Source organism: Sturnus vulgaris, unplaced genomic scaffold (genome assembly GCF_052056855.1).
Source record: "Sturnus vulgaris isolate bStuVul1 unplaced genomic scaffold, bStuVul1.hap1 Scaffold_155, whole genome shotgun sequence".
Classification (NCBI taxonomy): Eukaryota; Metazoa; Chordata; class Aves; order Passeriformes; family Sturnidae; genus Sturnus; species Sturnus vulgaris.
The window spans coordinates 846084-873177 of NW_028276072.1; the positions used below are offsets into that span (position 1 = coordinate 846084).

Below are 27094 nucleotides of genomic sequence, written 5' to 3' on the forward strand. Positions count from 1 at the left end.
TCATTCCCTGAGAGAGTGTTCAAAAAACTTCTGGAGAACTCTAAATTATATTTAAACTCAAAAGTTTCTTTAACTTTTTATGGGTCCCACTGAGAGACACAACTCACATGAAAGTGTCCCCAGGTTCCAGTTAGAGCACAACACTGGAGGCACTGATGACAGGTGGGGACAAACAAGGGAAAGGTGTCTCTGATGCTGAGCAAACCTGGATGTGTTTCAGGAATGCAAAGGGCCAAGGGCTGAGCCCCAGCCCCTGGCAAGGCAGATCCTGTCCCTCCCTCATTGCTCAGGGCTCTTCCCGGGCCACTGGGCTCTGGGCATGTGCAATGCCAAGGGCAGCACCATGGGGCGGCCCCTGCCAGGCTGCTGAGCAGGGACAAGGAGGCAATGAGGCCCCAGCACAGCAAGGCTCACTTGTCCCCTGCTGGCCTCAGGCCCAGGGCCAGCCTGCATGGCCCAAGTGCTGCAGGAGTTGGCTGTGTCAGGGCCTTTCAGCTGCTGCCCATCCCTGTGGCCTCTGCAGCCCAGGCTGTCCTACGGTGTCCATGCCCTGCGCCTCTGTCCCTGCAGGCTGTCGTCATCCCCCGGCTGCCCCACCTCGCTGGCCCCTTCCTTTGCTGACAGCTCTGCCTCCTGCCTGCCTCTGCCTGGACACACAAAGCCTTGGGCTGCTCCACACTCCTTCTGGGGGATGTGTTGCACCACAACCCTGCCCTGGGAGATAAACTCCTTTCTCTTTGTTCCCAGTCTTGTCCTCCCCATCTGCTCTTGGCATTATTTCTTTCTTTCTCTGGCTGTTCTCTATGTCAAAAGGATCCACCATCTCTGAAATCCCCCTTCAATCCCTCCCAGGGCTCTCCTCTCCTGTCCTCAATCTCCACTCCACTCAGCACAGAGCTCCTTTGTCCCTATACAGTGCTCATGTGCTGAGGCCATGGGCACTTGGACAAGGATGTTTCTTTTCCACAGGAAGGAAACCACAGATCTCCAGGGTTTTGGAGGCAGATCAGAGGTTCTCACTAGAGGCCAAGGCAAGCCAGACCTGTCTGTCCTTGCAGCTTTTGTCTGAAAGCAACTTTTGGATATTTGTAGAGTTTTTGAAGTGGAAACATTTCACCTGTGAGTCCCTGGATTGCAATGACAGTTCTTCTGCATGGGAAGGAAAGGCAAGAGCCCCAGTGTTTCAAAGGCAGATGAGAGCTGGCCCTCAGGAAGCCAAATGAACCTAGACATTCCTTGCAGCTTTTTTCTTGGAGCTGTCCTTAGATATAAGGAGTTTTGGAGGATCATTCCCAATTTAGGCCATGGATACCTGAACATGAAAGATGTTTTTTTCCATGGAAAGAAAAGCATGGCCCCTCACTGTTTTAAAGGCAGATGCAAGGTGGCCTCTAAGAGATCATGGCCAGCCAGAGTTGCCTGTTCTGGCAGGTTTCATATGGGAGCCATCCAAGAATATAATCACATTTGGAGGAAGTATCCCAATTTTGGCCATTGGGCACCTGGAGAAGAAGGAAAGTTCTTTCCCACAGGAAGGAAAGCATGGAACTCCAAGGTTTCAGGGGCAGATGAGAAGCAACCCTCAACATGGCAAGGTCAGCTGGAACAGTTAGGCCATCCCCAGAAGACCAAGCCAGCCAGACCTGTTCCATGCTTTTGTGTCCTTGGGGCCTTTCAGCATCACAATTGCCCCTTGGTTCCATGTGGCCCCATAGTATCACAACAGATTTTTGTTTCCATGAGGCCCAGCAGTGTCACAATGGTCTCCTTGGCTCTGCAGTGGCACAGTGGCCCCTTGCTTCCATGAGGCCATGCAGTGTCAAAATGGTTTCCTTGGTTCCATGGGACTGCACAATGCCAGAATGTCCCTTTGGTTCCACGAGGCCTGGCTGTGTCACACTGGCCCCTTGCTTCCATGGAGACCCAGAGTGTCACACTGGGCCCTTGTGTCCATGAGACCCTGCAGTGTCACAATGGTTGCCTTGGTTCCATGAGGCCCTGTGGTGTCACAATGGCGTCTTGGTTCTGTGGGGACCCAGAGTGTCAGAATGGTCTCCAGGATTCCATGAGGCCTCACAGTGTCACAATGGTCTCTTTTGGTTCCACAGTATCACAATGGCACCTTGGTTCCATGAAGCCCTGAAGTATGGAATGGCACCTTGATTCCATTGGGCCCCTCTCTGTTACATGAGTTCTTAGTTCCATGGAGCCCTGTACTGTCACAATGGCCCCTTGGTTCCATGGTGCCACACAGTGTCACAATGGCCCCTTGGTTCCGTGAGGCCCTGCAATGTCACATTGGTCTCATTGGTTCCACGAGGTCCTGCAGTTCACAATGGCCCTTTGGTGTCACAATGTGTAACAATGGTATCCTTGGTTCCACAGAGTCAGAATGTCCCCATGGTCTCATGGAGCCCCACAGTGTCACTACGATCCCCTTGATTCCATGAGGCCCTGCCATGCTACAATGACCCCTGGGTTATACAAGGCCCTGGAGTGTCACAATGACCCCTTGGTTCCAGTGGGTCATGAAGTGTCATAATGGCCACCGTGGCTCCCTGAGGCCCTGCAATGTCACAATGGACTTTTGGTTCCATGACCTTTTGTAGTGCCAACAACAATCTCCTTGGTTCTTCAGTGTCACAATGGACCCCTTGTTCCATGAGGTGCCTGGCCTCCCACAGCCCCTCACAGCCCCTCATGGCCCCTCACAGCCCCTCATGGCTCCTCCCAAAGGAGTAGGGGTGGGGCCCTCTTGTTCCCCTTTTATTTCGGTCCCTTCACAACGATGAGTAAAGAAAGGCTGAAATGGAGCCTTTCCCCAGTGTTTCCCTCAGGGTTCATTGCAGGCTGAAGCTCTGTGCTGGCGCTGCCCCAGCACCAACATCCCTGCAGCCCCCAAGGCCTTTGCTGTCCCCCCGTGTCCATTCCCTGTCCCCGAGTCCCGCCCGGCTCTGGCAGCAGCAGCAGCCGCAGCGCAGTGGGCGCCGGCCTGGCCCAGCCGGGGCTCCCGGGCAGGAGCAGCAGCAGCGCCGGCCCCTTCCCACCTGCTCCTGCCTCGGCTTCCAAGGCCTTTGTCCAGGGCAATTCTGGAGTACAGCAACAATCACCCACACCCAGCCCTGATTCCTCAGGGCCTGCCTGTGCTGCCCTGACCCAGCCTGCAGAGAAAGAAAGGATCGGGTTCCAGCGCTGCTTTCAGCCCTGTTTTACTCACCCTGAGCTGACAGCAGGAGGCTGTTGTTGCCTTTGCCTTGGGAATTGTAGATCATGGCTGCCCTTGCCCCTCTTCTGTTTGCCAGTTGAATTTTATCTGTAAAACTTCAATTGCCTTTTCCGATCAGTGCTATCCAGAGTGCTTTTGTGATGGGGAACTCGGGCTGTTTGTTGCAGCCATCATGAGTAGCAGATCTCGTAATGCTCACAAGTCCCTGAGCACAAAGTCAAGGAGAATTAAAGCCACACAGGCCACTTTGGCAGTGCTCAAACAGTGCCCTCTTGCTGGTGCTGCTGAAATAGAATCAGCTGACAGAGGCTATCACAGAAATTGCCTCTGGAGTGTCAAATAAAATGAAAAAATCCACCAGGACAAAGAGAAACCAGAACTTGTTGACTTGCTTCATTGTTCCTTCCAAGCAGCAGCAGAAAATGGAGATGCCCAGAGCTATTTCCAGCTGCTGCTGATACCAGTGGGAGCCCAGCCTGCTGCCCAGCCCCAGCGGGATCCTGAGCCCAGCCCGGGCAGCTCCCGCAGTGTCGGGAGCTCAGCGCACACGGGGCCAGGCCCAGAGCCCCGGGCACGGCCGCCCATTGCGGGGCAGCGGCGCAGGCGGAATGTCCTGAGCCCAAACCTCCTGCTCTGCCACACAGCGCCCAGCCTTCTCCCCCTGCTCCTCCTCTCCCAGCACGGCACAAATTCCAGCTCCGAGGAGGCTTCCCCACACAGGCCTCAGGCTCCTGTTTCAGCCTGAGTGTCCCTGCAGAGGAACACGGCATCTCTCAGGCACTTCCACAAGCTCAGGGTTCTCATTTCATGGGGAATTTGGGATGCAAATAGCCTTGCTATAAAGGACAAAAGCAGAGGGAATGAATTGGAAATTATTAGGAAAAGATTACCCTTCTTACAGACAAAGTTCATTCCCTGCATTTCTCCTTTTCAGATTCTTTCAGTCATCTCCTCAGAGAGGTCCAGCTTGTTCTGGTGCTTCTCATGAACTGCTGGTACTCTTGATTTATACCAGTGCAAGAGATGTAGAATCAGCTAAACTGAACACAGAAACCAACTCCCTCTGTCAGCCCATTTTCATCTTCTAGATCACTGTCAAGATGTGCATGGGGGTGTTGGAATTATTATCACACAACCCTCCACTTCTGGCTGCAGGCTCTGGAGATTCTTTCTCTGCATTCAGTCAGGATTGCATTCCCTAACAATTCCTGGTAGCACCTCCTGTTTTCTTAGGTTAGAACAGTAACAATGAAAACCTTACCCACGGCACAACTTCCCAGCCCAAAAGGAAAAGAAAGAACAAGTTGTCAAGTTCTCAAGACATTTATCCTGCTTTGTTGTGAAAATTGTGCTGCCCTCACAGAGTGGAAAGCCAAGAGAAGCTGCAGTTGGTGGCACATCTTGTGACAGGAGCTCGACCTCGTTCTCCAGGAAAGGTTCTTGGAAAGAGCAAACATCACTGTGAAGAAGATTCTCGAGAAGCAGAAGAACTTTCCAGAAGTGAAATGAAAATGGAAAGAGACAACTCAAGATATTCACATATACTATTAATTCCTTTCCTTATATGCTCCCTTTTTCTGGTTCTACATCACAGTAATTCAAAACTGATCGTATCTTGAACACCTAGCACTCAGGAAGTTTTATGCACTGTACAGTATCATTAGCTACACACATTTTGCCTTCTCCCTGTTTGGCATTGAAAGCAATGCTGGACACACCAGAAACCTGCAAATGCCAGATTTTAGAGCACAGTGATTTGGTCGGCTGTGAGTTCTAGAGACAGGGCACGGGCTCCCACAGTATTTCACCCTCAGCAGGGACAATACACAGCAGCAACAAAGGCGATTCCTAGGACATTGTGCAGGGGTCAAGGCTCTGTGTCTTGACTTAACATGGCAAAGCTCACGTGTCTTGACAGACTCAGGATCCAAACTAGTTTGCTTTTCTAGCTGTGCCGATGAACAGCAGGAGAAATAAAGCAGCCAGCAGTTTCTCTGCAGAGAGGGCCTTTGCTCCAGGCTGAAAGTGCTGGATTGGCAGGGAGGAGGCAGGCAGCTGAGAACTGAGCTGCTATATCGGATTGGCACCAAACTGGGCAAAAATAGCAGCTTCATTCTTTTATTTTAATCCTCCTTTCGGCAGTCTCCGATTTTCTCCTGGAACCGGACAAGAAAACAGGAACAGCCCTGGGGAGGAGGGCACCGAGCCGGGTGTGGCCCCTCTGCTGCCGCTGCCCACCCGGAGCGGCCGGGGAGCAGCGCTGCCCTGCAGGGGCTGCATTTCTCACTCCTCATGTGCTGCTCTGCCCTCCCACGGGGCTGGCTCTGCCTGGCGCTGCCAGGCTCCTCATTCAGCACTTTCCTCTGCTCCAGGGGAGAGTCCGGACAGCGCTTTGCTTGCTTGTGAGGAACAGACCGCAGAGCGGGGTGGGCGGGCGGGATGGGGCCCGGGGCATGCGAGCACGAGGGGCAAGTTGCAAGATTGCCAGAAATAGAAGTTCGAAGAAGCTAAACAAGACGGTGGTTTTGGGGTAGGTGTGAGAGGAAGAAGAAATGTTCCGTGACTCTGCTTCGGCCCCGGAGCGGCCCCTGCTGCCCCGAGGAGAGCGGGGCTTGGCTGTGGGGCACAAGGGGCGGAACTGGGAACGGATACACGGGGAATGGACAGACGGGGAACGGACACACGGGGAATGGACACACGGAGCATGGACACACGGGGAATGGACACACGGGGAACGGACACACGGGGAATGGACACACGGAGAATGGATACACGGGGAATGGACACACGGACACGTGGACAAAGGCTCCCGGCACTTCGGCAGTGGCAAAAAAGCAGCGATTTCACCGACCCGCTGTGTCCCTTCTCTTGTTCCCCATCTCCCACTCCAGCTGTCCCAAAGCCTCTCGCGCTCTTTGTTTGGTGCTCTACCCCTACCACCTGCCACCTCCCCGGCGTCCCTCTCCTTACTCCGGGCCGGGCCATGCCCCGGACTCCGGGCGGGACTGCTCCGTCCCCGTCACCGCCCCCCATCCCCGTCCCCCTCCCCGTTCCCGTCCATGTCCCCGCCCTTCCCGCCGCGGTCTCGCCTCCGCCTGGCTCTGGGCGTGCTGCCGGTGCCGTTGCTGGGCGGGCATCAGTGCCTGGGGCTGGGGCAGCATCGCCTCCCTTTGGCTCCGCCTGTCCCGGCCCCGGCCCCGGCCCCGGCCCCAACGTGGGATCCAGCCCCGGCCCCGGCCCCGGTCCCGGCTCCGGCTCCTCCCGGGGCCCGTGGAGGACACACGCGGCGCGGCCGCTCCCGCCGCCTGCGCTGCGGCTCCCCCGGCCCGAGCTCCGCCGCTCGGCAGCGCGGCCGCCGGCCCCGAGCCGCCGCTGTCCCGTTCCGAAGAGCGAACGCCTGGGGCTGCCCGGCCCGGGGCGGCTGAGGGGCGCTCGGGAGCCGTTCCTGGCCCCGGGCCGAGCGCTGACAGCCGCGTCTCGCCGGCAGGGAAGGCGCAGCAGGGCCTGAAGCAGCGGTACCGGGTGGGTTCGCTGCTGGGAGAGCGGGCGTGGGGTGAGCGCTGCATTCCTGATGCAGAGCATCCCGCTGCGGGGTCCTGCTCAGGGACATCAAACCAGAGAACATCCTGCTCGACCTGGCCACTGGGCAGCTGAAACTGATCGAGTTTGGCTGTGGCACCTTCCTCCAGGACAACTTACACCCAGTTTGCAGATGAGCCCTCCCAGAGGATGCTCCTGGGCATCTCATGGCCCAGCCTGGCTGTAGCACCGAGGCTTCCCCCTATTGCAGCCGGGATGGGATTAATGCTTGAGCCAAGTTGATTTGGGTGGGGGTGTGAGAGGTGCCCACTCCCAGCCCTGCTGACAGCCTTCATCACCCACTCTGCCCTGGGCTGGGCTGGAGCTGGGGCAGCCAGGCCGATAAAAACCCATGGGGATAGCAGAGAGGGGGGTCAGACCCGTGCACTGCTCAGTTTGGTGTGCAGGCAAGGAAGGGCTTGAACTGCTCTGCTCCCCTTGTTTGCCTTGGCTTATTAACATTTTTTGGAGGCCATGCAGGTGGGGAGAAGAGTGGGTTTTCTCCACCTCTGGGTGGGGTTTTCTTTTGCATGTCATGGTTGGGCCTCCCTGGGGCTTCTGCTGCCCTCTTCCAGCACCAGTGAATTCTTTTCCAACCCCGAGTTTGTACACAAGTCCCAGGTGCTGCTGAGAGGACAGCGGGTCACGCCCTGTGCCACTGGAGCATCCCCTGCATGCCCAGGGATGCTGGGACGAGGCTCTGGGAGCAGCAGCATCCCCCTGATGAACTTGTGATAATTGATAAAAGATTCATGCTAATCACAAAAGCATTGGGGTCTGTATAAACCAGAATACTAAGCTCTGAAGTGAAGCATGGACACTAGATAAAGGAAATTATATGATAACATCATTCTGTTTAAGATAACCTTGATATGTTATATTATGTTATATTATGTTAGGTTATGTTAGGTTATGTTAGGTTAGGTTATATTTTCCAAATAAGTTGCATCTACTACCAGCTTGCAAAATCAAACTTCCAAATACCCCAAATCAGACTTCCCGATAGCCCTTCCTGCCTTTGTCTGATCAATGCTGCCTATCTCAAGGACCAAACTTCCAGAATTTCACTGGTGGTTATATACAAAGACCAGACGGTTATCTGTGAAAATGGCTATGGCCAGAGACTTTGTGAATTGGGATAAGGATGTTTATTCGACCACCACTGCTTACCTGTCAAAATTGTGACAGCTAAAAAAACAAAAATTATTGATTGTAGTGGGAAACAATAGTATAAGAAGAGGCTGCAGGCCGGGGTTCACTGGAGTGTAGAGGGGGCGGTGACCCCTCATGTTCCACAGAGTGCTTCTTGCTCTGTCTATATCAAATAAAGCAATCTCAATTTTGCTGAATATCAAGACTTTTGTCTCTCATTTATAACAACTTTCATCTGTATTCCATAGGAGCCCTGTCCTGCAGCCCACCAGAGTGGATCCACCACCAACGCTACCACGGCGAGGCAGCAACGATCTGGTCCCTGGGCCTCCTGCTGTACCACCTGGTCATGGGGAAGCAGCCGTTCAGGAGGGGCCAGGAGCTCATCTGGGGATGGATCTTGTTCCCACGAGGGCTCTCTCAAGGTGGATCCTCATCTCTGGGCACGGGGGGAGTACCAGTGCTGGGAGACAGCAGCAGGCTCGTGAGCATCCTGCTCTGGCAGCTGCTGAGGAGGTGGCACATGTCCTGCTCTCCTGCTCTCCTCCAAACACAGAATCCATGGGGAAGTTTAGGCACAACCCTGGGCACACCCAGCATGGCCTGAGCACAGGAACGGGGAGACAATGTCTCCAGCTGACTGGTGATTTCTGGTTTCTCTTTTCAGAGTGCCAAGATGTTATTAAGAGGTGTTTGTCCATACAACCCTTGGACAGGCTGTCCTTAGAAGACCTTTTCTGTGATCCTTGGCTGCAGGGTGTTCATCTGCCCCAGAAGATGGGAGAGATCCACGGGCACAATTGGATCCAGGAGCCTGGCAGGTAACAGCTGCACACATCTCTTGGCAATCAGTGGCAAAGCAAACCAGACTGGTTTTGTCCTGCTATAGCTCTGAGCAGGGATCATCAGAAGGGAACACGCAGCTCTTGGGCTGGAGCTGAGCTGGAGACCTGGTGTGGCAAGCACTGGTGGCCACCATCCATCCTGGGTTTCCTTGTCTGGTTCATTGATGGCTGGGGCCCTGGGCAGAACACTGACAGCCTGGTCTGGCCCCCAGGGAAGGAGAAGGAGCCCCTGGAGAAGCTGTACCAGGTGGGGCTGCTGCTGGAGACACCAAGGACAACCTCAATGATGACAATCTGTTCCTCGACCTGGCCAGCTGAAGGTGATGGACTTGGATTCTGGCAACTTCTGCACAGATCCACACCCAAGTTGTGGGTGAGTCCACAGCCAGGGGGATGCTCCCAGATCTGGGCACAGCGTGGCCTGGCCGGGCACCAAAGGTTCCCCCTTTGCTGGGGCAGATGAAATGAATTCTTCAGGGGCTGCCAAGCTGCTTTTTGGCTCTGGGCAGTTTCTGAGGGGCTGGATGTGCCATGGCTGGCTGCAGGCTGGGCACAGTCCTGCCCTCCTGCTCTGTGCCCAAGGCAGCAATGATGGGCAGCTTTGGGCACCGCTCTGGGCACGGCCAGCATGGCCTGGGCACGGCGGGAGCTGGGACAAGGGGGACAGGAGCCTTCAGCTGACGGGCGGTTTCTGGTTTCTCTCCTTGCAGCCGGGCTCTGTGGATGCTGAGGCTGCTCTGGGCTCTGCCAGGGCTCTGCTGGGCTCAGCCCTGGGCACGGCTGGGCCCGCTCTGCCCTCACATGGCTCTGACAGCTTTGCATCAGATGAGCCCGTTCCCAGCACAGCACCTGAGCTTTGTGCTTCTGCAGGTGAGTGAGACTCTCCTGCAGGCCAAGACACTGCAGTTAGAGACACACATCCAGTTGGCAAGAGCCCAAACTCTCCACAGTCCCAGCTGAACACCTGGATCTCCACAGGATGTTTTGTTGGTCCCACTCTTCATTCCTTCTTAGCTGGAATTGTGCAATTGCACTTTCTTCTTTCTCTAAAAGTGCCCTGAGTGGACAAAACCTAGTGAGTGGGCCATGCTCCTAAGGCAGTGCAGGCTGGAGCTGAGGATGGAGAATTGTCCTTCTGCACTTCCAAACCAAGCAAAAAGCCATAAGTGAGACTCTCTTTAAGAAACCCCTGATAATTTCAAAGGGAATGTGCAGCTCATTCACAGGGTGAGAAGGAAGGGCATCTTCTAAAGGATTTGGACTGTGACAGAATTTAGATTCCCAGTCCTGCTTGGAGTTGGCAGGGCACAAAGGAATTTCTTCTTGCTTCCCACCAGTTTCACCACAATTTTAAATAATATTGGAAACAAACCCCAAAATTTTTTTTAAAAAGGTTACTGAGACCAGTAAGATGCATCAATGCCATCAGCTCATTTACAGAGTAAATAACTGAGTTTTCTGTTTCAAAAGATCAGTTACCTCTTAATTGAAAGTTCAAACAGAAGGTTTTTGACTGCACACTTGGGTGTTTTTATCTTCCACATTTTATAGAGGCTTTTTTTTCCTTTTTCCTTTTTCTTTTCCTTAAAACAGAAAACATGCCATAAAAAAGGAGTGTCCTCTGCTGCTGGTTCCCGTGTGGAGCAGCTCCTTCCTCCTGGCTGAGCTGCTCAGGCAGAGCCCGGCAGCTCCTGGCCCTGCAGGGCTGAGGCTTTTCCCCATTGCTGGGCACAGACTGGTGGAGCAGCACTGCAGAGCACGGGGACACACAGAGGGGCCAGGAGCAGCTGCCTTTGTCCACCTGGAGCTGCAAGGGCCAAACTCTGAGCAGACAGGGCTGGCAGAGACTCACAGGCTCCTGTTTGCTGTGCTGCCCCACTTGTGCCCAGCCCAGCTCTGTGTGGGGCAGAGGGAGAACAAGGGGCAGCTCCCTCCCAGCCCCCAGCGCAGGGGCCCCTCTGGCCCCGGGGCTTGGGGCACTGTCAGCACCCACTGCTGCAGCCACCGCCTCTGCTGGCACTGACAGCAACACCCAAATTGTGGCTGATCCCGAGGGAGCAGCAGCAGGGCCTGGATCTGATCCCTGACTCTGGGGCAGGGCTGGACAAACGACCCCCACAGCAGCAGCAGCAGCAGCAGCAGCAGCAGCAGCAGCAGCAGCAGCACATGGACCTGACTTTCAGCACAGCCCCTGCCACTCTTCCCTCCCGAGTGCAGTGGTGTCACAGCAGCCTGGGCCACCTGGGAGCCCCCAGGGCCAGCAGGGACTGGAGATGGCAGCCCTGGGCTCCTGGAGGTTGTGCAGGGAACAGAGGTGGGGACTCCCTGTCCATGTGGAGCTTCCAGATGGAAAAGGCTGCTGTGAGCAGGCAGCTCCAAGGGCACAGAAAGGAGGGGCTGGAGCCCCTGATCTGTGCCAGTCCCACAGTCCTGGGCAGCAGCCATCGAGCACAGGGGGAACAGAGGGCACAGCAAGAGGGACAAAACCAGTCAAGGTCAGAGACTGGGAAGAGCCAGAGCTGGGAGCAGGAACAGCTGCTTCACTGCACCCTTGGAGAAAGCTCTTGGCTGCTTCAAAGTGCTGAAAGGTGTGAAGGGCAGCGAGGAGAGCACAGCAAACAATGCTCCTGTTTCCACAGCCTCCCCTCTCAGTGTCCCAGGAGGAATTGGATGAACTGTATTCTTCTCTCTGAGCCATCTCGTTCAGCATGAGCAGCTCAGCACCAGGAGCTAAAGGAGCTGAAGCCTTAGGCCACAAGAGCTGACCAAGAGGGAACTTTTGACCAAAGTAATGCTGCCAACAGGGGCCTAACTGAACGCAGCAGATGGAATCCTGGAATTATAGAATCCTTTGTGTTGGGAAAGACCTCTGAGCTCATCCAGTCCTGCTGTTCACCCAGTACTGTCAAGCCCAGCACTAAACCCAGTCCCTGAAGTGCCAAGGCCTGGACAACAGGCCCTGAGCCAAAGGTGACCTCTGGATGAACCTTCCAACCAAAGGTTATCTTTGTATTAGCAAATATACATGGTCATTAGTGCTGTGATAAATGTATGCACTCATGAGTGAAACATGGATTGACCTTTCTGTATTTAGAAACCAGACAAGGCCATGAAATCTGACATCTGGCCTTGTTTGGGGCTGTATGGTCAAAGGCACCTGCCTTGGTTCCTCCTTGAGCCCTGGCCAGGCTTTGGGAGGAGCCCAGGAGGAGAATGAAAGCAGCTGTTCCTGCACTAGAAGTGCTGTCAGTTTGTTTATTCAGCACTATCAGAGCTGGGCCCTCTCACAGCGGGGTTGGAAGCCTCCCCTGTGGCTGGAGGCACCTGCAGGAATTCCCAGTGTCCAGGAGTGGCTCTGCAGTCCTTGGCTGTGACAGCTTCCCCAGCTGATGTGTGCACCTGGCTGATGGCAAAGTCTGAGGGTGACTGGTGCTGTCTCTTAATCCCTGCAGGCAATCTTTGGTGCTGATGGTTGGCTGCATTGCTGAGCTTCTCCTTTTGTGCTGCTTTGCTGCTTTGAACTACAGTAAATGACACTGATTGCTGAACTTGGTGTCTGTGTCTCTGCTGCTGCCCCTGCCCACTGCTAAAACAAAGTTGGTGTAGTCTGGCCAGATCACCACAAAATGTTGCTTTTTAAATGTAAATGTAAGGAATCAGTCTTGTCTGAAATTCCCAGGTATGGGGAAAACCTTCCCTGGAGTTTGCTGGCTCTAAAGGGGGCTGAGGTTGGAGCACTGTGTGAGCAATGGGGAAGGCAGCTGAAAGAAGCTGAACCACAGGATGTATTAAAATGCATCCAAAAATTGCACTTGGAACAAGGAAAAGAACTTATGGGTGTAGGAAGATGAGGGTGAATTTTGTAAACAGAATCCCAGAAACAGCACCAACAGAAGGATCAATTGTTGTTGGAACTCTCCCACATGGAGGAACAGAAGAGGTTCTTAATCTTGAGCTTGGATTTGTTTGTGCAAGAGAAATAATAATAATATAATAAATAATTATATGCATATGTAAAAAACAATTATTTTTAATGTATATATTTATATGTATATAATAACATTGTAAAATAATGTTCCAAATACTGATTTTTTTAGTGCTACAGGGGTAGATAAGAGGTGATTACCAGAGCCTGTCCTGGCTGATTTTGTCTGCGAGAAATCCCTGGATACTGGGAATTTTTTAGGGTCAGTACCAATTTTAGCCATGGGCTCCTGGAAAAAGGGAAGGTTCTTTTCCATAGGAAGGAAAGCACGGAGCCCCAGTGCTCCAAGGGGATATGAGAGGCAGCTTTTGGCATGACAAAGTCAGCTGGACCTGTAAGGTGGCCCCTGGGAGGCCAATCCAGCCAGATCTGTTCCATGTCCCCTGCATTCCATGGAGCCCCTCAATGTCACAATGTTCTCCTTGTTTCTGCAGTGTCACAATGGCCCCTTGCTGCCATGAGGCCCTGCAGGGTCACAATGGCCCTTTGGTTCCCCACAGTGTCACAATGGTCTCCATGATTCCATGGGGCCTTGCAATGCCACAATGGTCTCCATGGATCCACGGTGCCCTGCAGGATCACAACGGCCCTTGGGCTGCACCAGGCCCTGGAATGCAACAATGGCCTCTTGGTTCCACACAGCCCTGCTGCTTCACACTGGGCTCTTGGCACCATGCAGCCCAGCAGGGCCACAGTGATGTCCTTGGTGCCACAGAGTCCGCACAGTGTCACAAAAATCCCTTGGATCCATGGTACCCTGCAGTGTCACCATGGTCTCCATAGGAAGGAAACAAGGAAGTGCCAGTGTTGCAGGGGCAGATGAGAGGCAGTCACTGGAGGACAAGGACACCCAGATTAGACAGTGCTGGCAGATTTTTTCTGGTACCTATCCTTGGACATACAGAATTTTATAGGTGTGTCTTGGGGTGACTGTGTGATGCCTATATCCCCGAATCGTCTGTTCTGTTGGTGTTGAATATTAAATTCTGCAACTTTAAGACTGGTTCCAGGAGTGAAGGGGGGGAAGAAGAAGTGCAGGATTTGTTACCAGAGACTGCACTGGCTCCCCTGCATTCCTGCACACAGACTGTGTTGTCTGCGGTGGACAGGGAGAGAGAGCTCTCCTTTGCTCTTGGTTAGTTTTTGGCTAGCTGAGGCAGAGAAGCCCCCTGGATTGTTGTTTTTCCTTTTTCTGTTTTCCTGGAACTGTTTGAACCTGCTTTGGACTGAAAACCCAGAAGAGCACTGGGAGCTCACACCTGTGGCCCACCAGGCCTGGCCTGGGCATTCCCCAGCACAGGAGGGACTGAGAGCAGCCTGAGTGAGCTGGGCAGCCACGGAAAGAACTCTTCTAAATCTGCCATCTCCTCGGAACAGCGAGAGGTTTTGCTGTTTGATATTGTTCATTGTTGTGCTGGGAGGTGTGTTGCCTGTTGAATAAACAGTTTTTCTTTTTTCCACTTCTCTCAGAGGAATTTTTTTTTCCCTAAGCCGACTGGAGGAGGGACTGCTTGGATCTTTTTTCCTAGAGGGAACCCATTCAGAGGTTTCCTCCCAAATTTTCCCTAAACCAGGACAATAATTGACCCCAATATGGAGATGAACCAAAACTTGTAAACGTGTAAAAACTCATGATCAGGATCCATCCTGGATTTGATTTGCATGTAGCCTCAGCCAGGCTCTTGCACTGCCCAAGGTGCATCCTTTCAATACATTGGAAATCCCTCAAATCTCCCTCAAAACCCACCTGGGACCCCCAAAATCTCACAAATTCACCCCAAAATTCACCTTGGAGACCCAAAATTCACCAAGTTCACCTCAAAATTCACCTGGGACCCCCAAAATTCATCAAATTCACTCCAAAATTCCACCTAGTCACCCACGAATTTATGCCAAACCTCACCTGGCACCCCGCCAAATCCCCCAAATTCACCCCAAAATTCACCCAGACCTCCCAGATCCCAGCTGGGATCCCCCAAACTCCATCTGAGAACCCCCAAAATCCCTCAAATCCTCAACAAAATACCTTAGGGACCCCCCAAAATCCCCCAAATCTCCCTCAAAACCTATCCAGGACCCCCAAAGCCCACTTGGGATCTCCCAAATTTCACCCCAAAATCCACCCAGGAACCCCCAATACTCCTGAAATTTTCAATTTAAAATTTCAATTGAAAATTCACATTGAAAATGTATTGAAATATAAATGCAATAATAAAATACCTATTTTATTCCTTTTGCTCTGTCTAGTCTCTGTTCCAGGTAACAAGTCCTGATCCCTGGTGGGAGCCAGAGCTTTGGGCACCAAGAGCTGCTGCTGGACAGGGCCTGGTAGAAGATGTGGGGTCTGGACATCTGAGCCACCCCAATTGTGGGGCTGCCCCCAGGGCTTGGGACATTCCAATTGCCTGGGGGTCCCAAAATAACCCTGACTCCCCAGGGTGCTGGTGGGGACCCCATCAGAGGTGGGAGATGGGGGCAGATGTGCCAGAGTGTGGTACAGAGTGGAGAGTGCTGGGAGGTGAGAATGGAGGGATTGGGGGTGGGCATGGAGTGGAATTAGTCCTGGGGATGCAGCAGGATTAGAGGTAGGATTGAAGTGGAATTAGGGTAGATTTGGGTGAGATTAGGGTGGGGGTTCAGGTGTCTTTAGGGATGGGTTTAGAGCAGGATTGGGATGGGATTGGGGTGGAGGAGAAGTGAAGTGGGTTAGGATTAGGGTGAGATTGGAGTGGAATTAGGGTTGGGGGTGGGATTTGGGGATGGGATTAGAGTGGGGTAGGATTAGGGTGAGATTGTGGTATGGGTGGGTGTGGCTGGGGTGATTTTAGGAGTGGGATTAGAGTGAGAGCAGGACTAGAGTGGGAGCAAGATTAGGGTGAGATTAGGGCAGGATTAGAATGGGTGATGGAGCTGGGATTGCATGGGATGTGATTATAAATGGAGAGGGATGGGATTAGGGCAGGATCAAGGCAGGGTTGGCGTGGGATTAGGATTAAGACCTGTCCCCAGGGAACAGCACCCAGACCCACATAGGAGTGGCTTTGGCTGACCCAAGAAACCATGCTTGACCCATGGAGGCCATCATGGAGCCAGGATGGCCCCGAGGGCATTGAGCCATTGCCTATGCACCCCTCTCAGCCCAATGGTGACCCCCCAGTAATTCCTCATGAACCCCAAGGTGCCAGCAGGGCCTGGTGGATCTGGTGTCCCACTGCTCCAGCAGAATGAGCCCTCCTAGCCTGGGGCCATCCAGGACTTCATGGTGGACGTGATGGAGAAGCTGGAGAACATCTCAATCCACCATCCAGGAGGGCTGGGGGGATGCAGGGGATGGGAGTTCTAGGAGGTGTTATGGAGAGGGAAATGGGGGAAGTATTGGGAATATAGCAGCACTAAGGGTGTATGGGGCCATAGGGAACACTATAGGATGGGGACCATGGGGGCACTATGGGGGATGGGGGCCATGGGGGCACTATGGGGGATGAGGGCCATGGGGGCACTATGGGGGATGGGGGATATAGGGAACACTGGGGGAATGGGGGTCATGGGGCCACTATGGGATCTGGGGGCCATGGGGCCACTATGGGATCTGGGGGCCATGGGGCCACTATGGGGGATGAGGGCCATGGGGCCACTATGGGGGATGAGGGCCTGTCACAATCCGCCAACACAGGCAGAGGTCGTGATTGTTTGATCTCAGGGGTGCAAAAGACACAGCAGGGGACAAATCAGTTTACTCACAGAAATGCATTTTTATTGAATGCCAACAACTCAGTTGAGATAGAGGGGAGAGATATAGGAAACAGAGTATAGAGAGAGAAAGAAGGGGATGGGGGAATAGCTACCAACAGAAGAGAGAGATGTTTTCATGGCCCTCAGCCAACAGACGGGTCTTCATCCGTGGGGGGGGGGGTCTCAAAAAATCTTCTTCGGAGAGTCACTTTTATAGTCCTTTTCCAAAGCAAGTGGCCTCTGGCCAAGGAGTAGGGAGATTGATGGACCATTGTGAGGGTTGCTGCAATAAACAGGTGTACAGAACCTGCTGCTCCAGCTAGTGCCTGCTCCAGAGCAGTGTACCATGGAGCACAGCGAGCACCTGCACACAGTCCCTTGGCAAGCATCCACCTCGGCCAGGCCAGAATTGGGTGGGGGTCCTTGGGGTCTTCTTGTGACAGTCGTGAGGCAAAATGAGGGAAACTCTGAATGGACTCTTACAACCTGCACACCCCTCAAAGAGTCTCAGCGCTGGGAACCAGGAGACAGACAAGATCCCCCAAAATTAAACACTCGTGACGTCCCTGAGCATCCCCTCTGTGTCCAGAACACCCAAGCACCATCCTGCCCCTTGCCCCCAGCACTGAGATGAAAACATGTAGTTTTATCCCGCTGGAAATCCCTGACTTGGCCCCAGATTGATGCTGGGGGGACCAGAATACCAAATCAGGGTGGGATGAAGCTCGTGGGGGTTTGTCCCCCTCCCTCTCCTGCTCCCCACTCCTCCCACATGTTTTCTGTCCTGAGGCATTGGGACACTTTGAGTTTATTGGGTTTTGGGAGAAATCCTGTTCCAGACTTCTCCATTCTCACTCGTCCCCTGCAGGATCTGACCCGGCAAGAGCAGCTTGGGAATGGAGCTCCAGGCAGGAAGGAGCTCCCAAACTGCTTCTCCTTGAAGCCAGTGGCCATCCAAGTGTGGGGCCCAGCCTTGGCCCAGCCCAGGGCACAGGGATGGGCATTGGCCAGCCCTGCTCTGGCCAGCCCCAGGTGGCAGCCAGGACCTGAGGCTCCCCCTGCCCCCTTGGCTTTGATTCTCGCAGCTCTCGAGCTGCTGCAAAGGTGAGAATTCTGTGGGGGAAAAAGGCGTGGCTGTGGTTTGCTCAGCCCTGCAAGAAGCACAAAACCCGGTGTGAGCCCCAGCAGTGGCTCTGCCAGGGCCTTTGATGGTTTTCAGAGCAGGGCTGGCTGGAAACCCCCCCTGCGGGGGCAGCTGCGAGGGAACCAGTCCGGAAATGCAGCAATTGATCATTTGGTCCCTGTGCCCAAGGCACTGAGAGAGCCCCAAAACTGCTGCAAATCCCACAAGGATCTGCTCAACCTGACCGGGACCCTCCTCGGTCCGAGCTGAGCAGGCAGAGCTGAACAAACCAAAACCATTTCTCCCAGTTTAATCCTAAAGATGCTTTTTTGTGTCCAATGAGAGGGACAAGGGTCCTGTGCCCCCTGGCACTGGGGGAGGGAATGGGGAGCCCCTGGGGATACTGGGAGCACTGGGAGCACTGGAACGTGGAGCTCTGTGCAGCCCCAGATGGGACCCACCACTCGTGGCCACCTCCTGGTCAGGGTGGACACCCATGGGAGCCTGGGGGTGGGCAATGGGTGGGTGCCCTAAGGCAGGGACCTCCAGTGCCCCCAGTGCCCCCAGTGTCACAGCACGTTCTCATAGATGTTTCTGGGGTCCCAGCAGCTCTGTGTGGGCGACCTGGGGGATATGGTGGGGGAAACCGTGAGAGAGACTCCAGGGTTGGAGACCTGGGTGGGGGTGACACCCGTGGGTGACGTGTCCCTGTCCCCCCTGTACTCACCCCCTGCCCTCTCAGTGCCCACGACTTGGGGGTCCATCACCACCCCCTCCTCCGGGGAGGGCAAGGGTTCCTGGGGAGGCCAGCAGGGATAAGGGGGGGGGGGGGGGGGCGGTCTGTGGAGCTGCAGAGTTTCTTGCAGTGAGGGTAAAATGTGGGGTCAAACATGCAGCCCCTCACTCACCTTTCCTGCTGCTTCCTGAGGGCTGGAAAGGAAAGGGGAGAGGGGTGGCTGTGGGGGCCTCAGGGCCCTTGAACATCCCTGGGAACCCTGACTGCCCCCGGAGCCCCCAAACTCCCCAGAAACCCCTGACAGAACCCCCAACATCCCTGCACAACCCTCCAGGGCCTCCCCAAATCTCCCAGGACCCCCAGTTGATGTCTATGGGGGCTCAGCTTCATGCAAATGAAAAGCTGTTGGTGCCAGTCTATCATGCCCCCACTCTGGGGGGCTTCATCCCAATCCCTGGGACCCCCATGTCCCCCCATTATTACCCACCCCGGCGGTGCCACCAGTGACAGCCCCCGATGACAGCCAGGAGCAGGAGCAGGTACAGGAGGGTCCTGCCGACATTCACAGCCACTGCCGGGGACAGAGGGGGACATACCGAGGTCACCCTGAGCCCTGGGGGTCCCGAACACCCCGGTGACCCCGTGTGACCCCACCTGTGAGCCAGGGTGAGCGAAGGGTCACCTCCAGGGCCAGCTCTGGGCTGAGTGCCCGGAACACGCCGTGCCCGTCCTGTCCCAGCTGGTTGGTGGCCACGCACTGGTAGGTGCCCGAATGTCCCACATCGACGGCCCCAAGATCCAGGAGGGGACCCCGGGCCACTTCCTGCCCATCGTGCAGCCAGGTGAAGGTGACAGGGGCTGAGCCCACCTGCACTGAGCAGTTCAGGGTCACAGAGTCACCTGCATGCACCTGGAGTGCCGGGGGACCAGGGGCGATGGTGGCATTGGCCACGGGCACTGCGGGGACACAAACAGGGCTGAGGCCGGGGACAGGTTCTGGCACCTGGTGAGGGGGGATGAGGGAGTCTGCATGGTGACTCCTGGATACAGAGGGTCTCCTTCACCCAGGACGGTGACCCCATGGTGCTGGGGGTCATCATGAGGTGTGGGAGGAGAGCATGTGATGGATGAGGAGTGGGGGATGAAGATGAGATGAGGGTGAGGGGAAGGTGGGATGAGGGATGCCGTGTCCAAGGGTGGGGATGGCTGTCACCTGGTGGGGGGCACAGAATGGCGTGGGTGGGATGTGATGGGTGCCATGAGGAACATCAACGGGGGCATCACCCCAATGCCAAGGGTCTCAGTGCTCTGGGAGGGTCACGCTCAGTAGGGTGAATGTGACATGATGTGCAGTGGGGAATGTGACAGCTGGGCTTAGGGATGCATGGCTTGGATGTCCTGGGTGGGGATCCCTGGAGCCAGAGGGTCCCTGTTCGCTGGTCTGTGACACCAGGGCTGGCACTGTGAGCTGGGCTGGGGCTGGTGTGGGGGGGATGAGGTGGAATTTGGGATGTGTGGAATTGGGGATGCTGTGGGTGGGGTCACCCCCAGCCCAAGGGTTCCACTCACCCATGACAGTGACGTTCAGAGTGGGGCTCTCAGCCACGCTGTCCCTGTTGCTGGCCCGGCACTTGTAGTGGCCGCTGTCATTGTCCCCAACGTGCCGCAGCTCCAGGCGGGGACCGGTGCCCAGTGGTGTCTGCGAACCCTCCCGGAGCCAGGAGAAGGACAGGGGACCTGTCCCCATGGCCACTGCGCAGCTCAGCACCAGGTGGTCCCCCAGTGCCACCTGTCCCCCTGGGGGCTGCACCGACAGGGACACACCAGAGAGCGGGACCCCTGTGGGGAGGACACAGGAGGGACTGGGGACATGGGACGAGTGGGGGACAGCAGGGAGCAGTGAGGGACTCATGGAGAGGGAGGATCAGAGAGGGCTGGGGGGATCCCAGTGAGGAAGAAGGGGGCACGGAGACGGAGTGAGGCTTGGAAAGGGGTGGAAGGATGGGAGATTAAGCGAGGGGACACATGGAGAGGGTTGAAGGGAACCACAGGGAACGGTTTAGGGACCCAGACAGGGATGGAGGGACCTGTGGACAATTGAAGGGCCTCAGAGAGGGAGAGAGGAACCCAGGGATGGGTAAGGGGATCTGGGAGGGATGCAATGGGCAATGGAGGGACCCAGGGAGAGAGCTGGGAAGGAGGGGGGGCTCGCAGAGGATTGAGCAGGGATGGGAGATCTGGGAGGGCGGTGGGGGCTCCCCGTGCCCATCCCCGCACTCACTGCGCACCGTGACGCCGAGCCGGGAGCTGCTCTTCCGCACGGCCCCCCCCTCGGAGAGCACCTCGCACCTGTAATTCCCCGAGTGGGAGACCCCCACGGCGGGCACCAGGAGCTGCGGGGAGCCCTGCGGGCCCTGCAGCATCTGCCCGTCCCGGTAAAAGCTGTACAGGAGGGGGGCTCGGGGCCGCAGGGGGCTGGGGGTGCTGAGGCAGCTGAGATTGAGGGGGGACCCCTCGGTGAGCTCGGGGGGACCCTCCAGCACCGGCACCGGGAAGAGCTCTGGGAAGGAGATGGGGGTGGCGACTGTGACTCTGATTGCACTGAGAAGTGGCTTTGGGGGTGTCAGGATATCGGAGTTCCAGCCGTGGGAGTGCTCACCGTGCACTGTCACTGTCACCGGTGCTGACAGTGTCAATCCTGAGGCCCCCAAGCCCCCGCAGCCGTAGCGGCCGCTGTTGTGCAGCTTCAGGGGGGACAGGGACAGCTTGGCGCCCCTGAGAAACCCCCCTAGATCCTTCCCGTCCTTGTAAAATCGCACCCTGGTGACACGGTTGTCCTGCCAGCCCCGGCAGCGCAGTGTCACCGTGTCCCCCTCCAGCAGCGCCCGTGCTGGCACCTGCAGCACCAGCGGGTCTGTGGGACAGGAGGGTCCCGTGTCACTGAGGAGCCCGAGACAGGTCCAAAGTGGGTGCCCACGGCACCGGGGACATCTGGCTGGAGTGTCCACTGCGCAGGAGGGTCCCAGGGACACCAGGAGCAGCCCCGTGGCACAGCTGTCACCACGGGAGTCCCAACACCCTGGGGTGCACTGGGATGCACTGGGATGCACTGGGATGCACTGGGATGTCCCTGTGTGCAGGGGACAGGCTCTCGCCTGTCACACGAGGGTTGTGAGGCCACCCACGGAGTGGAGCCCACCCAGAGTTATCAGGGAGCCACCCTGAGCATTTCAGATCCCCCCTCACCATTTGACACCATGACGGGGGGGCTGAGCCCACTGCCGGGTCTCTCACACTGGTAGGTGCCACTCTCGGTGACAGGGAAGCGGTCACGTCCCTCCTGCCCCCAGCGCCGCCCGTCCTTGTACCAGGTGGTGGCACGGGCGGTCCCCGAGCCCTGGCAGGTCAGTGTCACCCGGTCCCTCAGCACCGCCGGCGTCCAGGGGGGCTCCACCAGGAGCTGGGGGGTCTGGGCACCTGCGGGGGACAGGGGACACCAGCCTGCCAGGGCCACCAAGGGGCTGGGGACAGCGGGGTGGGGGCATGGCATCCCCCGAGGACTCACCAGCGAGGCTGAGGGTCTGGGCTGGAAGGGAGAAGGGACAGGGCAAGGTGGAATTGGCTCCGTGGGGACAGGGTGTGAGGCTGTCCCCGAGCTGTCCCCGTGGGGACACGGCTTCTTGTGGGAAAATGCCCGGGCACGGTCCCCAACAGGTCTGGAGAGGCTCCCAGGGGACAGCTCTGTGTCACACGTCCGGGTGGCACGGACGCCTCGGGGACAGGGACACCACGGCCAGCCCGTGCTGGCACAGCTCACCCCCGCCAGCCCCACGGCCACATCCCCGTGGTGCTTCTCCCCTTGTCCCTGTCCCCACAGCTGCCCCAGCCCCGTGGAGCCAAACCTGACATCCCTGTCCCCTGAAACTCTGTCCCCCATCCCTGTCTCCACATCCCTCTCCCACATCCCAGTTCCCCTTTTCCTGTTCCCAGGGCCGCCCCAAAACCCCGGTCACACTGAGGAGCCACTGGCTCTGTCCCCCACTGGCTCTGCTGGCCTTGGGGACCTCAGGGGACCCCGCAGCCCCCCTGTGCCCCCTCCCCACCCCTCTCTGCCTCACCAGGGCCCGTCCCCAGGGTCATCAGGCCCGTGCCCGGGGCACTCACCCCACAGGAGCAGAGCCACCTTCCCGGCCATCCCGGTGTCCCCGGCCATGGGCACTGGCTGTCACTCACTGCTGTGGCTGTCCCCTGTCCCCTGGCTGGCGGCTCTTCGGATGAAGGGACAGGAAGCGAGGTCAGCTCTCGTCCCCATGTGTAGGTGGCCCTCGGTGGGGGCAGGGTGGGACAGGATGGGGGCAGGGTGGGGACCTTGTGGGACATGGAGGTGATGGTGGGACATGGTGGGACAGGATGTTGCCGGAATTTGGAGGCTGAGGAGGTGCAGGGAGCCAAGGATGGGTGTCCAGGGGACTGGAGTTCCAGGGATGGGAATGGGGGTCCCAAGGGTTGGGTGGATTCAAACTCAGGGATGAGAATCCCAGAACAACGTGGCCTTCAGGGATTTGTGATCATGGGATGGACCCCAGGGATTGGGGTGTCAGGGGAATGGGAGTCCTGGGGGAATCTTGGTCCCCAAGGGAAGGGAGGGGTCCTAGGGGCTGGAACTACCAGGATGAGGGTCCTTGGGAATGGAGATCCTGGGGAGTGGAGGTCATGGCATGGGGGTCCCAGGGAAGAGGGGACAGAAGGAATGGTTGTCCCATGGTTGGGTTCCCAGGGGAATGGGGGTGCCAGGGATGGGCAGTGCCTGGGTAGGCCCCATGGGTCACCACTCCTACCCTGGGTGCCTCAGATTTTGGGGTGACCCAGGGCCCAACGTTGCCCCCCTGGAGTGTTTCCTGGGCAGGCATCACATGGGGGTCCTGAGCAGCTCTGCTTCTGTGCCCTTCCCACGCTTGACTTTTTCCTCTCTTTATTTCTCTGGTTTCCTTATTTTCTTCACTCTTGTGCCATTCCCCACCACTCCCAGTTCTTGGCTCAGAAATCCTGGGGAGCAGCTGGGCAGAGAATGGGTTGGGGGGGAATCCAGGCAGGGAGAAAAGGGGGTGAGGGGTCTCCAGGGAGGGGTGGGGAGGCTGTGGGGGATGGGGGTATCCAGCTGTGCCCCCCAACACTTTCACTTTCTCTCAATTTGGGGTGTGACCCGGCCACTCTACACCCCCTCATTGGCTGCCCCCACCCATCTGGGAGCCCTCAATCCCCATTTGGGAACCCTCACAGGTGCAGCACCTCGGCCCCATCCCACAGCCCACCAAGATCATTCTGTGGGGGAAAAACCCCAGCAAGGCTGAGTGGGGAGGGAAGGACATGGCCTGGTGCCAGTCAGGAAGGGCACAGACACCCCAAAAACACCCAAAGCCCACCCTCATACCCAAAACCCCTGCAGGGTCTCAGTGCTGGCAACCAGGAGATGGATGAGACCCTGCACATGGAACACTTGTGAAGCTCTTGGGAGGCTTCCCCCTCCCTCTCCTGCTCCCCAAAATCCCCTACATGACATTTCTGTCCTGAGGGCTTAGGAACTTTGGGTTTATTGGGTTTTGGGAGAAATCCTGTTCCAGACTTCTCCATTCTCACTCGTCCCCTGCAGGATCTGAGCCAGCAAGAGCAGCTTGGGAATGGAGCCCCAGGCAGGAAGGAGCTCCCAAACTGCTCCTCCTTGAAGCCAGTGGCCATCCAAGTGTGGGGCCCAGCCTTGGCCCAGCCCAGGGCACAGGGATGGGCACTGGCCAGCCCTGCTCTGGCCAGCCCCAGGTGGCAGCCAGGACCTGAGGCTCCCCCTGCCCCCTTGGCTTTGATTCTCGCAGCTCTCGAGCTGCTGCAAAGGTGAGAATTCTGTGGGGGAAAAAGGCGTGGCCGTGGTTTGCTCAGCCCTGCAAGAAGCACAAAATCCGGTGTGAGCCCCAGCAGTGGCTCTGCCAGGGCCTTTGATGGTTTTCAGAGCAGGGCTGGCTGGAAACCCCCCCTGCGGGGGCAGCTGCGAGGGAACCAGTCCGGAAATGCAGCAATTGATCATTTGGTCCCTGTGCCCAAGGGACTGAGAGAGCTCCAAAACTGCTGCAAATCCCACAAGGATCTGCTCAGCCTGACCGGGACCCTCCTCGGCCCGAGCTGAGCAGGCAGAGCTGAACAAACCAAAACCATTTCTCCCAGTTTAATCCCAAAGCTGCATTTTGTGTCCAATGAGAGGGACAAGGGTCCTGTGCCCCCTGGCACTGGGGGAGGGAATGGGGAGCCCCTGGGGATACTGGGAGCACTGGGAGCACTGGAACGTGGAGCTCTGGCAGCCCCAGATGGGACCCACCACTCGTGGCCACCTCCTGGTCAGGGTGGGCACCCATGGGAGCCTGGGGGGTGCCAAAGGGGGGGTGCCCTAGGAAAGGAACCCCCAGTGCCCCCAGTGTCACAGCACGTTCTCGTAGATGTCACCGGGGTCCCAGCAGCTCTGTGTGGGTCACATGGGGGATGTGCTGGGTGGGGACCTGAGAGAGACTCCAGGGTTGGAGACCTGGGTGGGGGTGACACCCGTGGGTGACGTGTCCCCCCCATACTCTCCCTCTGCCCACTCAATGCCGACGACATGGGAGTTTATCACTGCCCCCTCCTCCAGGGGGTCCTATGGGGATAACTGGGGCTCTGGGTGGAGTCTGGGGCAGGGGGGAAAGGGGAGGCCCGGCCAGACCCTCCCACTCACCTGTCCTGGGGCTTCCTGGCAGCTGCAAGGAAAAGGGGAGGGAGTGACCATGGGGACCCCGGGACCCCTGACCCTGCCTGGGACTTTGGCAGCTCCAACAACCCATGGGATACAAAAATTCCCACTGCACCCCCGATTCCCACTACACCCCTGATTGCCCCTGGACACTCCAATCACCCCTGAATCCCCCAGAACTTCTGCACCACCACAGTGCCCCCATTGCCCCCCGTGCTCCCGACCCTCTGAGCAACAAAACTCGAAGCCTGGCAGGTAGGGGCACCCCTCAAACTCCCCCAGGACCCCAGAAAGATCCCCCAACATCCTTGCATGACCCTCCAAGAGTTCCCTGAACCCTCCAGGATCTCCCAGTGCCACATCAATATTCCTGAAATCCCATCCATGGATGCCACTGCAGTCCAACCAAGACCCTCCAAATTCCCCCCACAGCTCTCAGTAGCCCCAGCCGAGGTCACTGCGGGCTCAGTTTCCCCCAGCCCAGGGGCCCTGGGTGCTGCCCAATCTCTGCCCCCACTATGGGGCCTTCCCATCACTCCAGTGCCTCCCACTTCCCCGAGGGTCACAACTTTTGTTGTAGAATGTCACAGATGTCACGGGGTTCCCACGGTTGCCCATGTGGCCCCTGCAGCTCCACGTTGGTCGCCTGAGGATCCTCCACCATGGGGGCTCCGTGGGAATAAGGGGATGTGTGGAAGAGGATGGGAGGTCCTGGAGATTTGGGGATAACACAAATCATGGTCAAAGCCTGCAGTCACCTTTCCTGGTGTTTCCTGGAATCTGCAAAGGAAAAATGGAGGGGTGACTTTGATTCCCCATCCACCTCCGGGAATCCTGAACCTCCACCAGACCCTCAATTCCCTCCATTCCACCCATGTGGATCCACCAGTGAAAGGCCACAATGATACCCATGAGCAGCACCAGGAACAAGAGGGACCCAACCACCCATGCAGCCTCTGCAGGAAATCGAGAGGGACACACTGGGGTCCCCGGGGTCACCCCAGAGGTTCTGCAATCCCAGTGACCTCATGAGCTCCCCTCCTGTGCCCTGTTCCATTTGTGTCACTGCCAAGGACAGAGCAGGGGGTGAACCTGGGTCATCTGTGATCAAGGGATTGGAGACCCACATAGGAACCCCGAGTGACCCCACCTGTGCCTCCATGTCCCCAGGGTGTCACCTCCAGGGCCAGCTCTGGGCTGAGTGCCCGGAACACACCGTGCCCGTCCTGTCCCAGCTGATTGGTGGCCACGCACTGGTAGGTGCCTGAATGTCCCACATCGACATCCCCAAGATCCAGGAGGGGACCCCGGGCCACGTCCTGCCCATCGTGCAGCCAGGTGAAGGTGACAGGGGCTGAGCCCACCTGCACTGAGCAGCGCAGGGTCAGGGGGTCACCTGCATGCACCTGGAGTGCCGGGGGACCAGGGGTGATGGTGGCATTGGCCACGGGCACTGCAGGGACACAAACGGGGCTGGCACCTGGCGTGGGGGAACGGGGGGACAGGAGGTATGGGTTTGATGGGGAAATGTCGTGGATGGGGTGACCTCATGGAGAGTCTACAGAGAGCGATGAGGAGACACAGGCCAGAGGCTGGGGAACTCAAGAAAGATGTCTGGGGGTGTTTGTGGTTGAATTGTTCCCTTTTCTTTCTGTGGAATTTTTCCCATTGTTATGCTAAGTATTTGTGGCTACACCTTAGTAGCAATAGTTTTCTCTCGCAGGGGGTGGGGGATAGGGGGACACCGGAAAAGGAAAGGTGGGACAGGGGTCTGGAGGGGCTCTCGCTCTCTCGCTTGGCTCGTGGAGTGGGAGGACGGCCCGGGCTCTGATCTGGCATCTCCCCTGCCATCCCAGCGCTGAGATCCACGCTCCCTGCTATCAAACACCGCTCTGCTCCTCTCCCACCTCATCCTCCTACCTCCGGACCCTCTGCCGAGCACCACGA

The 27094-nt window shown here is 56.9% G+C and overlaps 1 protein-coding gene across 1 annotated transcript in view; it reads right to left on the reverse strand.

The window, feature by feature from the left end:
- Positions 1 to 25811, reverse strand: part of LOC148219310 (olfactory receptor 14J1-like) — a 29053-nt gene extending 3242 nt beyond the window's left edge. The window contains exons 1-4 of the mRNA XM_088157720.1: positions 25756 to 25811; positions 25133 to 25154; positions 21038 to 21215; positions 19948 to 20115 (exon numbers count right to left, since the gene is read on the reverse strand). Of these exons, the coding sequence (XP_088013846.1) occupies positions 19948 to 20115; positions 21038 to 21215; positions 25133 to 25154; positions 25756 to 25811 (424 nt within the window). The remainder of the gene's footprint in view (positions 1 to 19947; positions 20116 to 21037; positions 21216 to 25132; positions 25155 to 25755) is intronic.
- Between the last annotated feature and the right edge of the window lie 1283 nt (positions 25812 to 27094).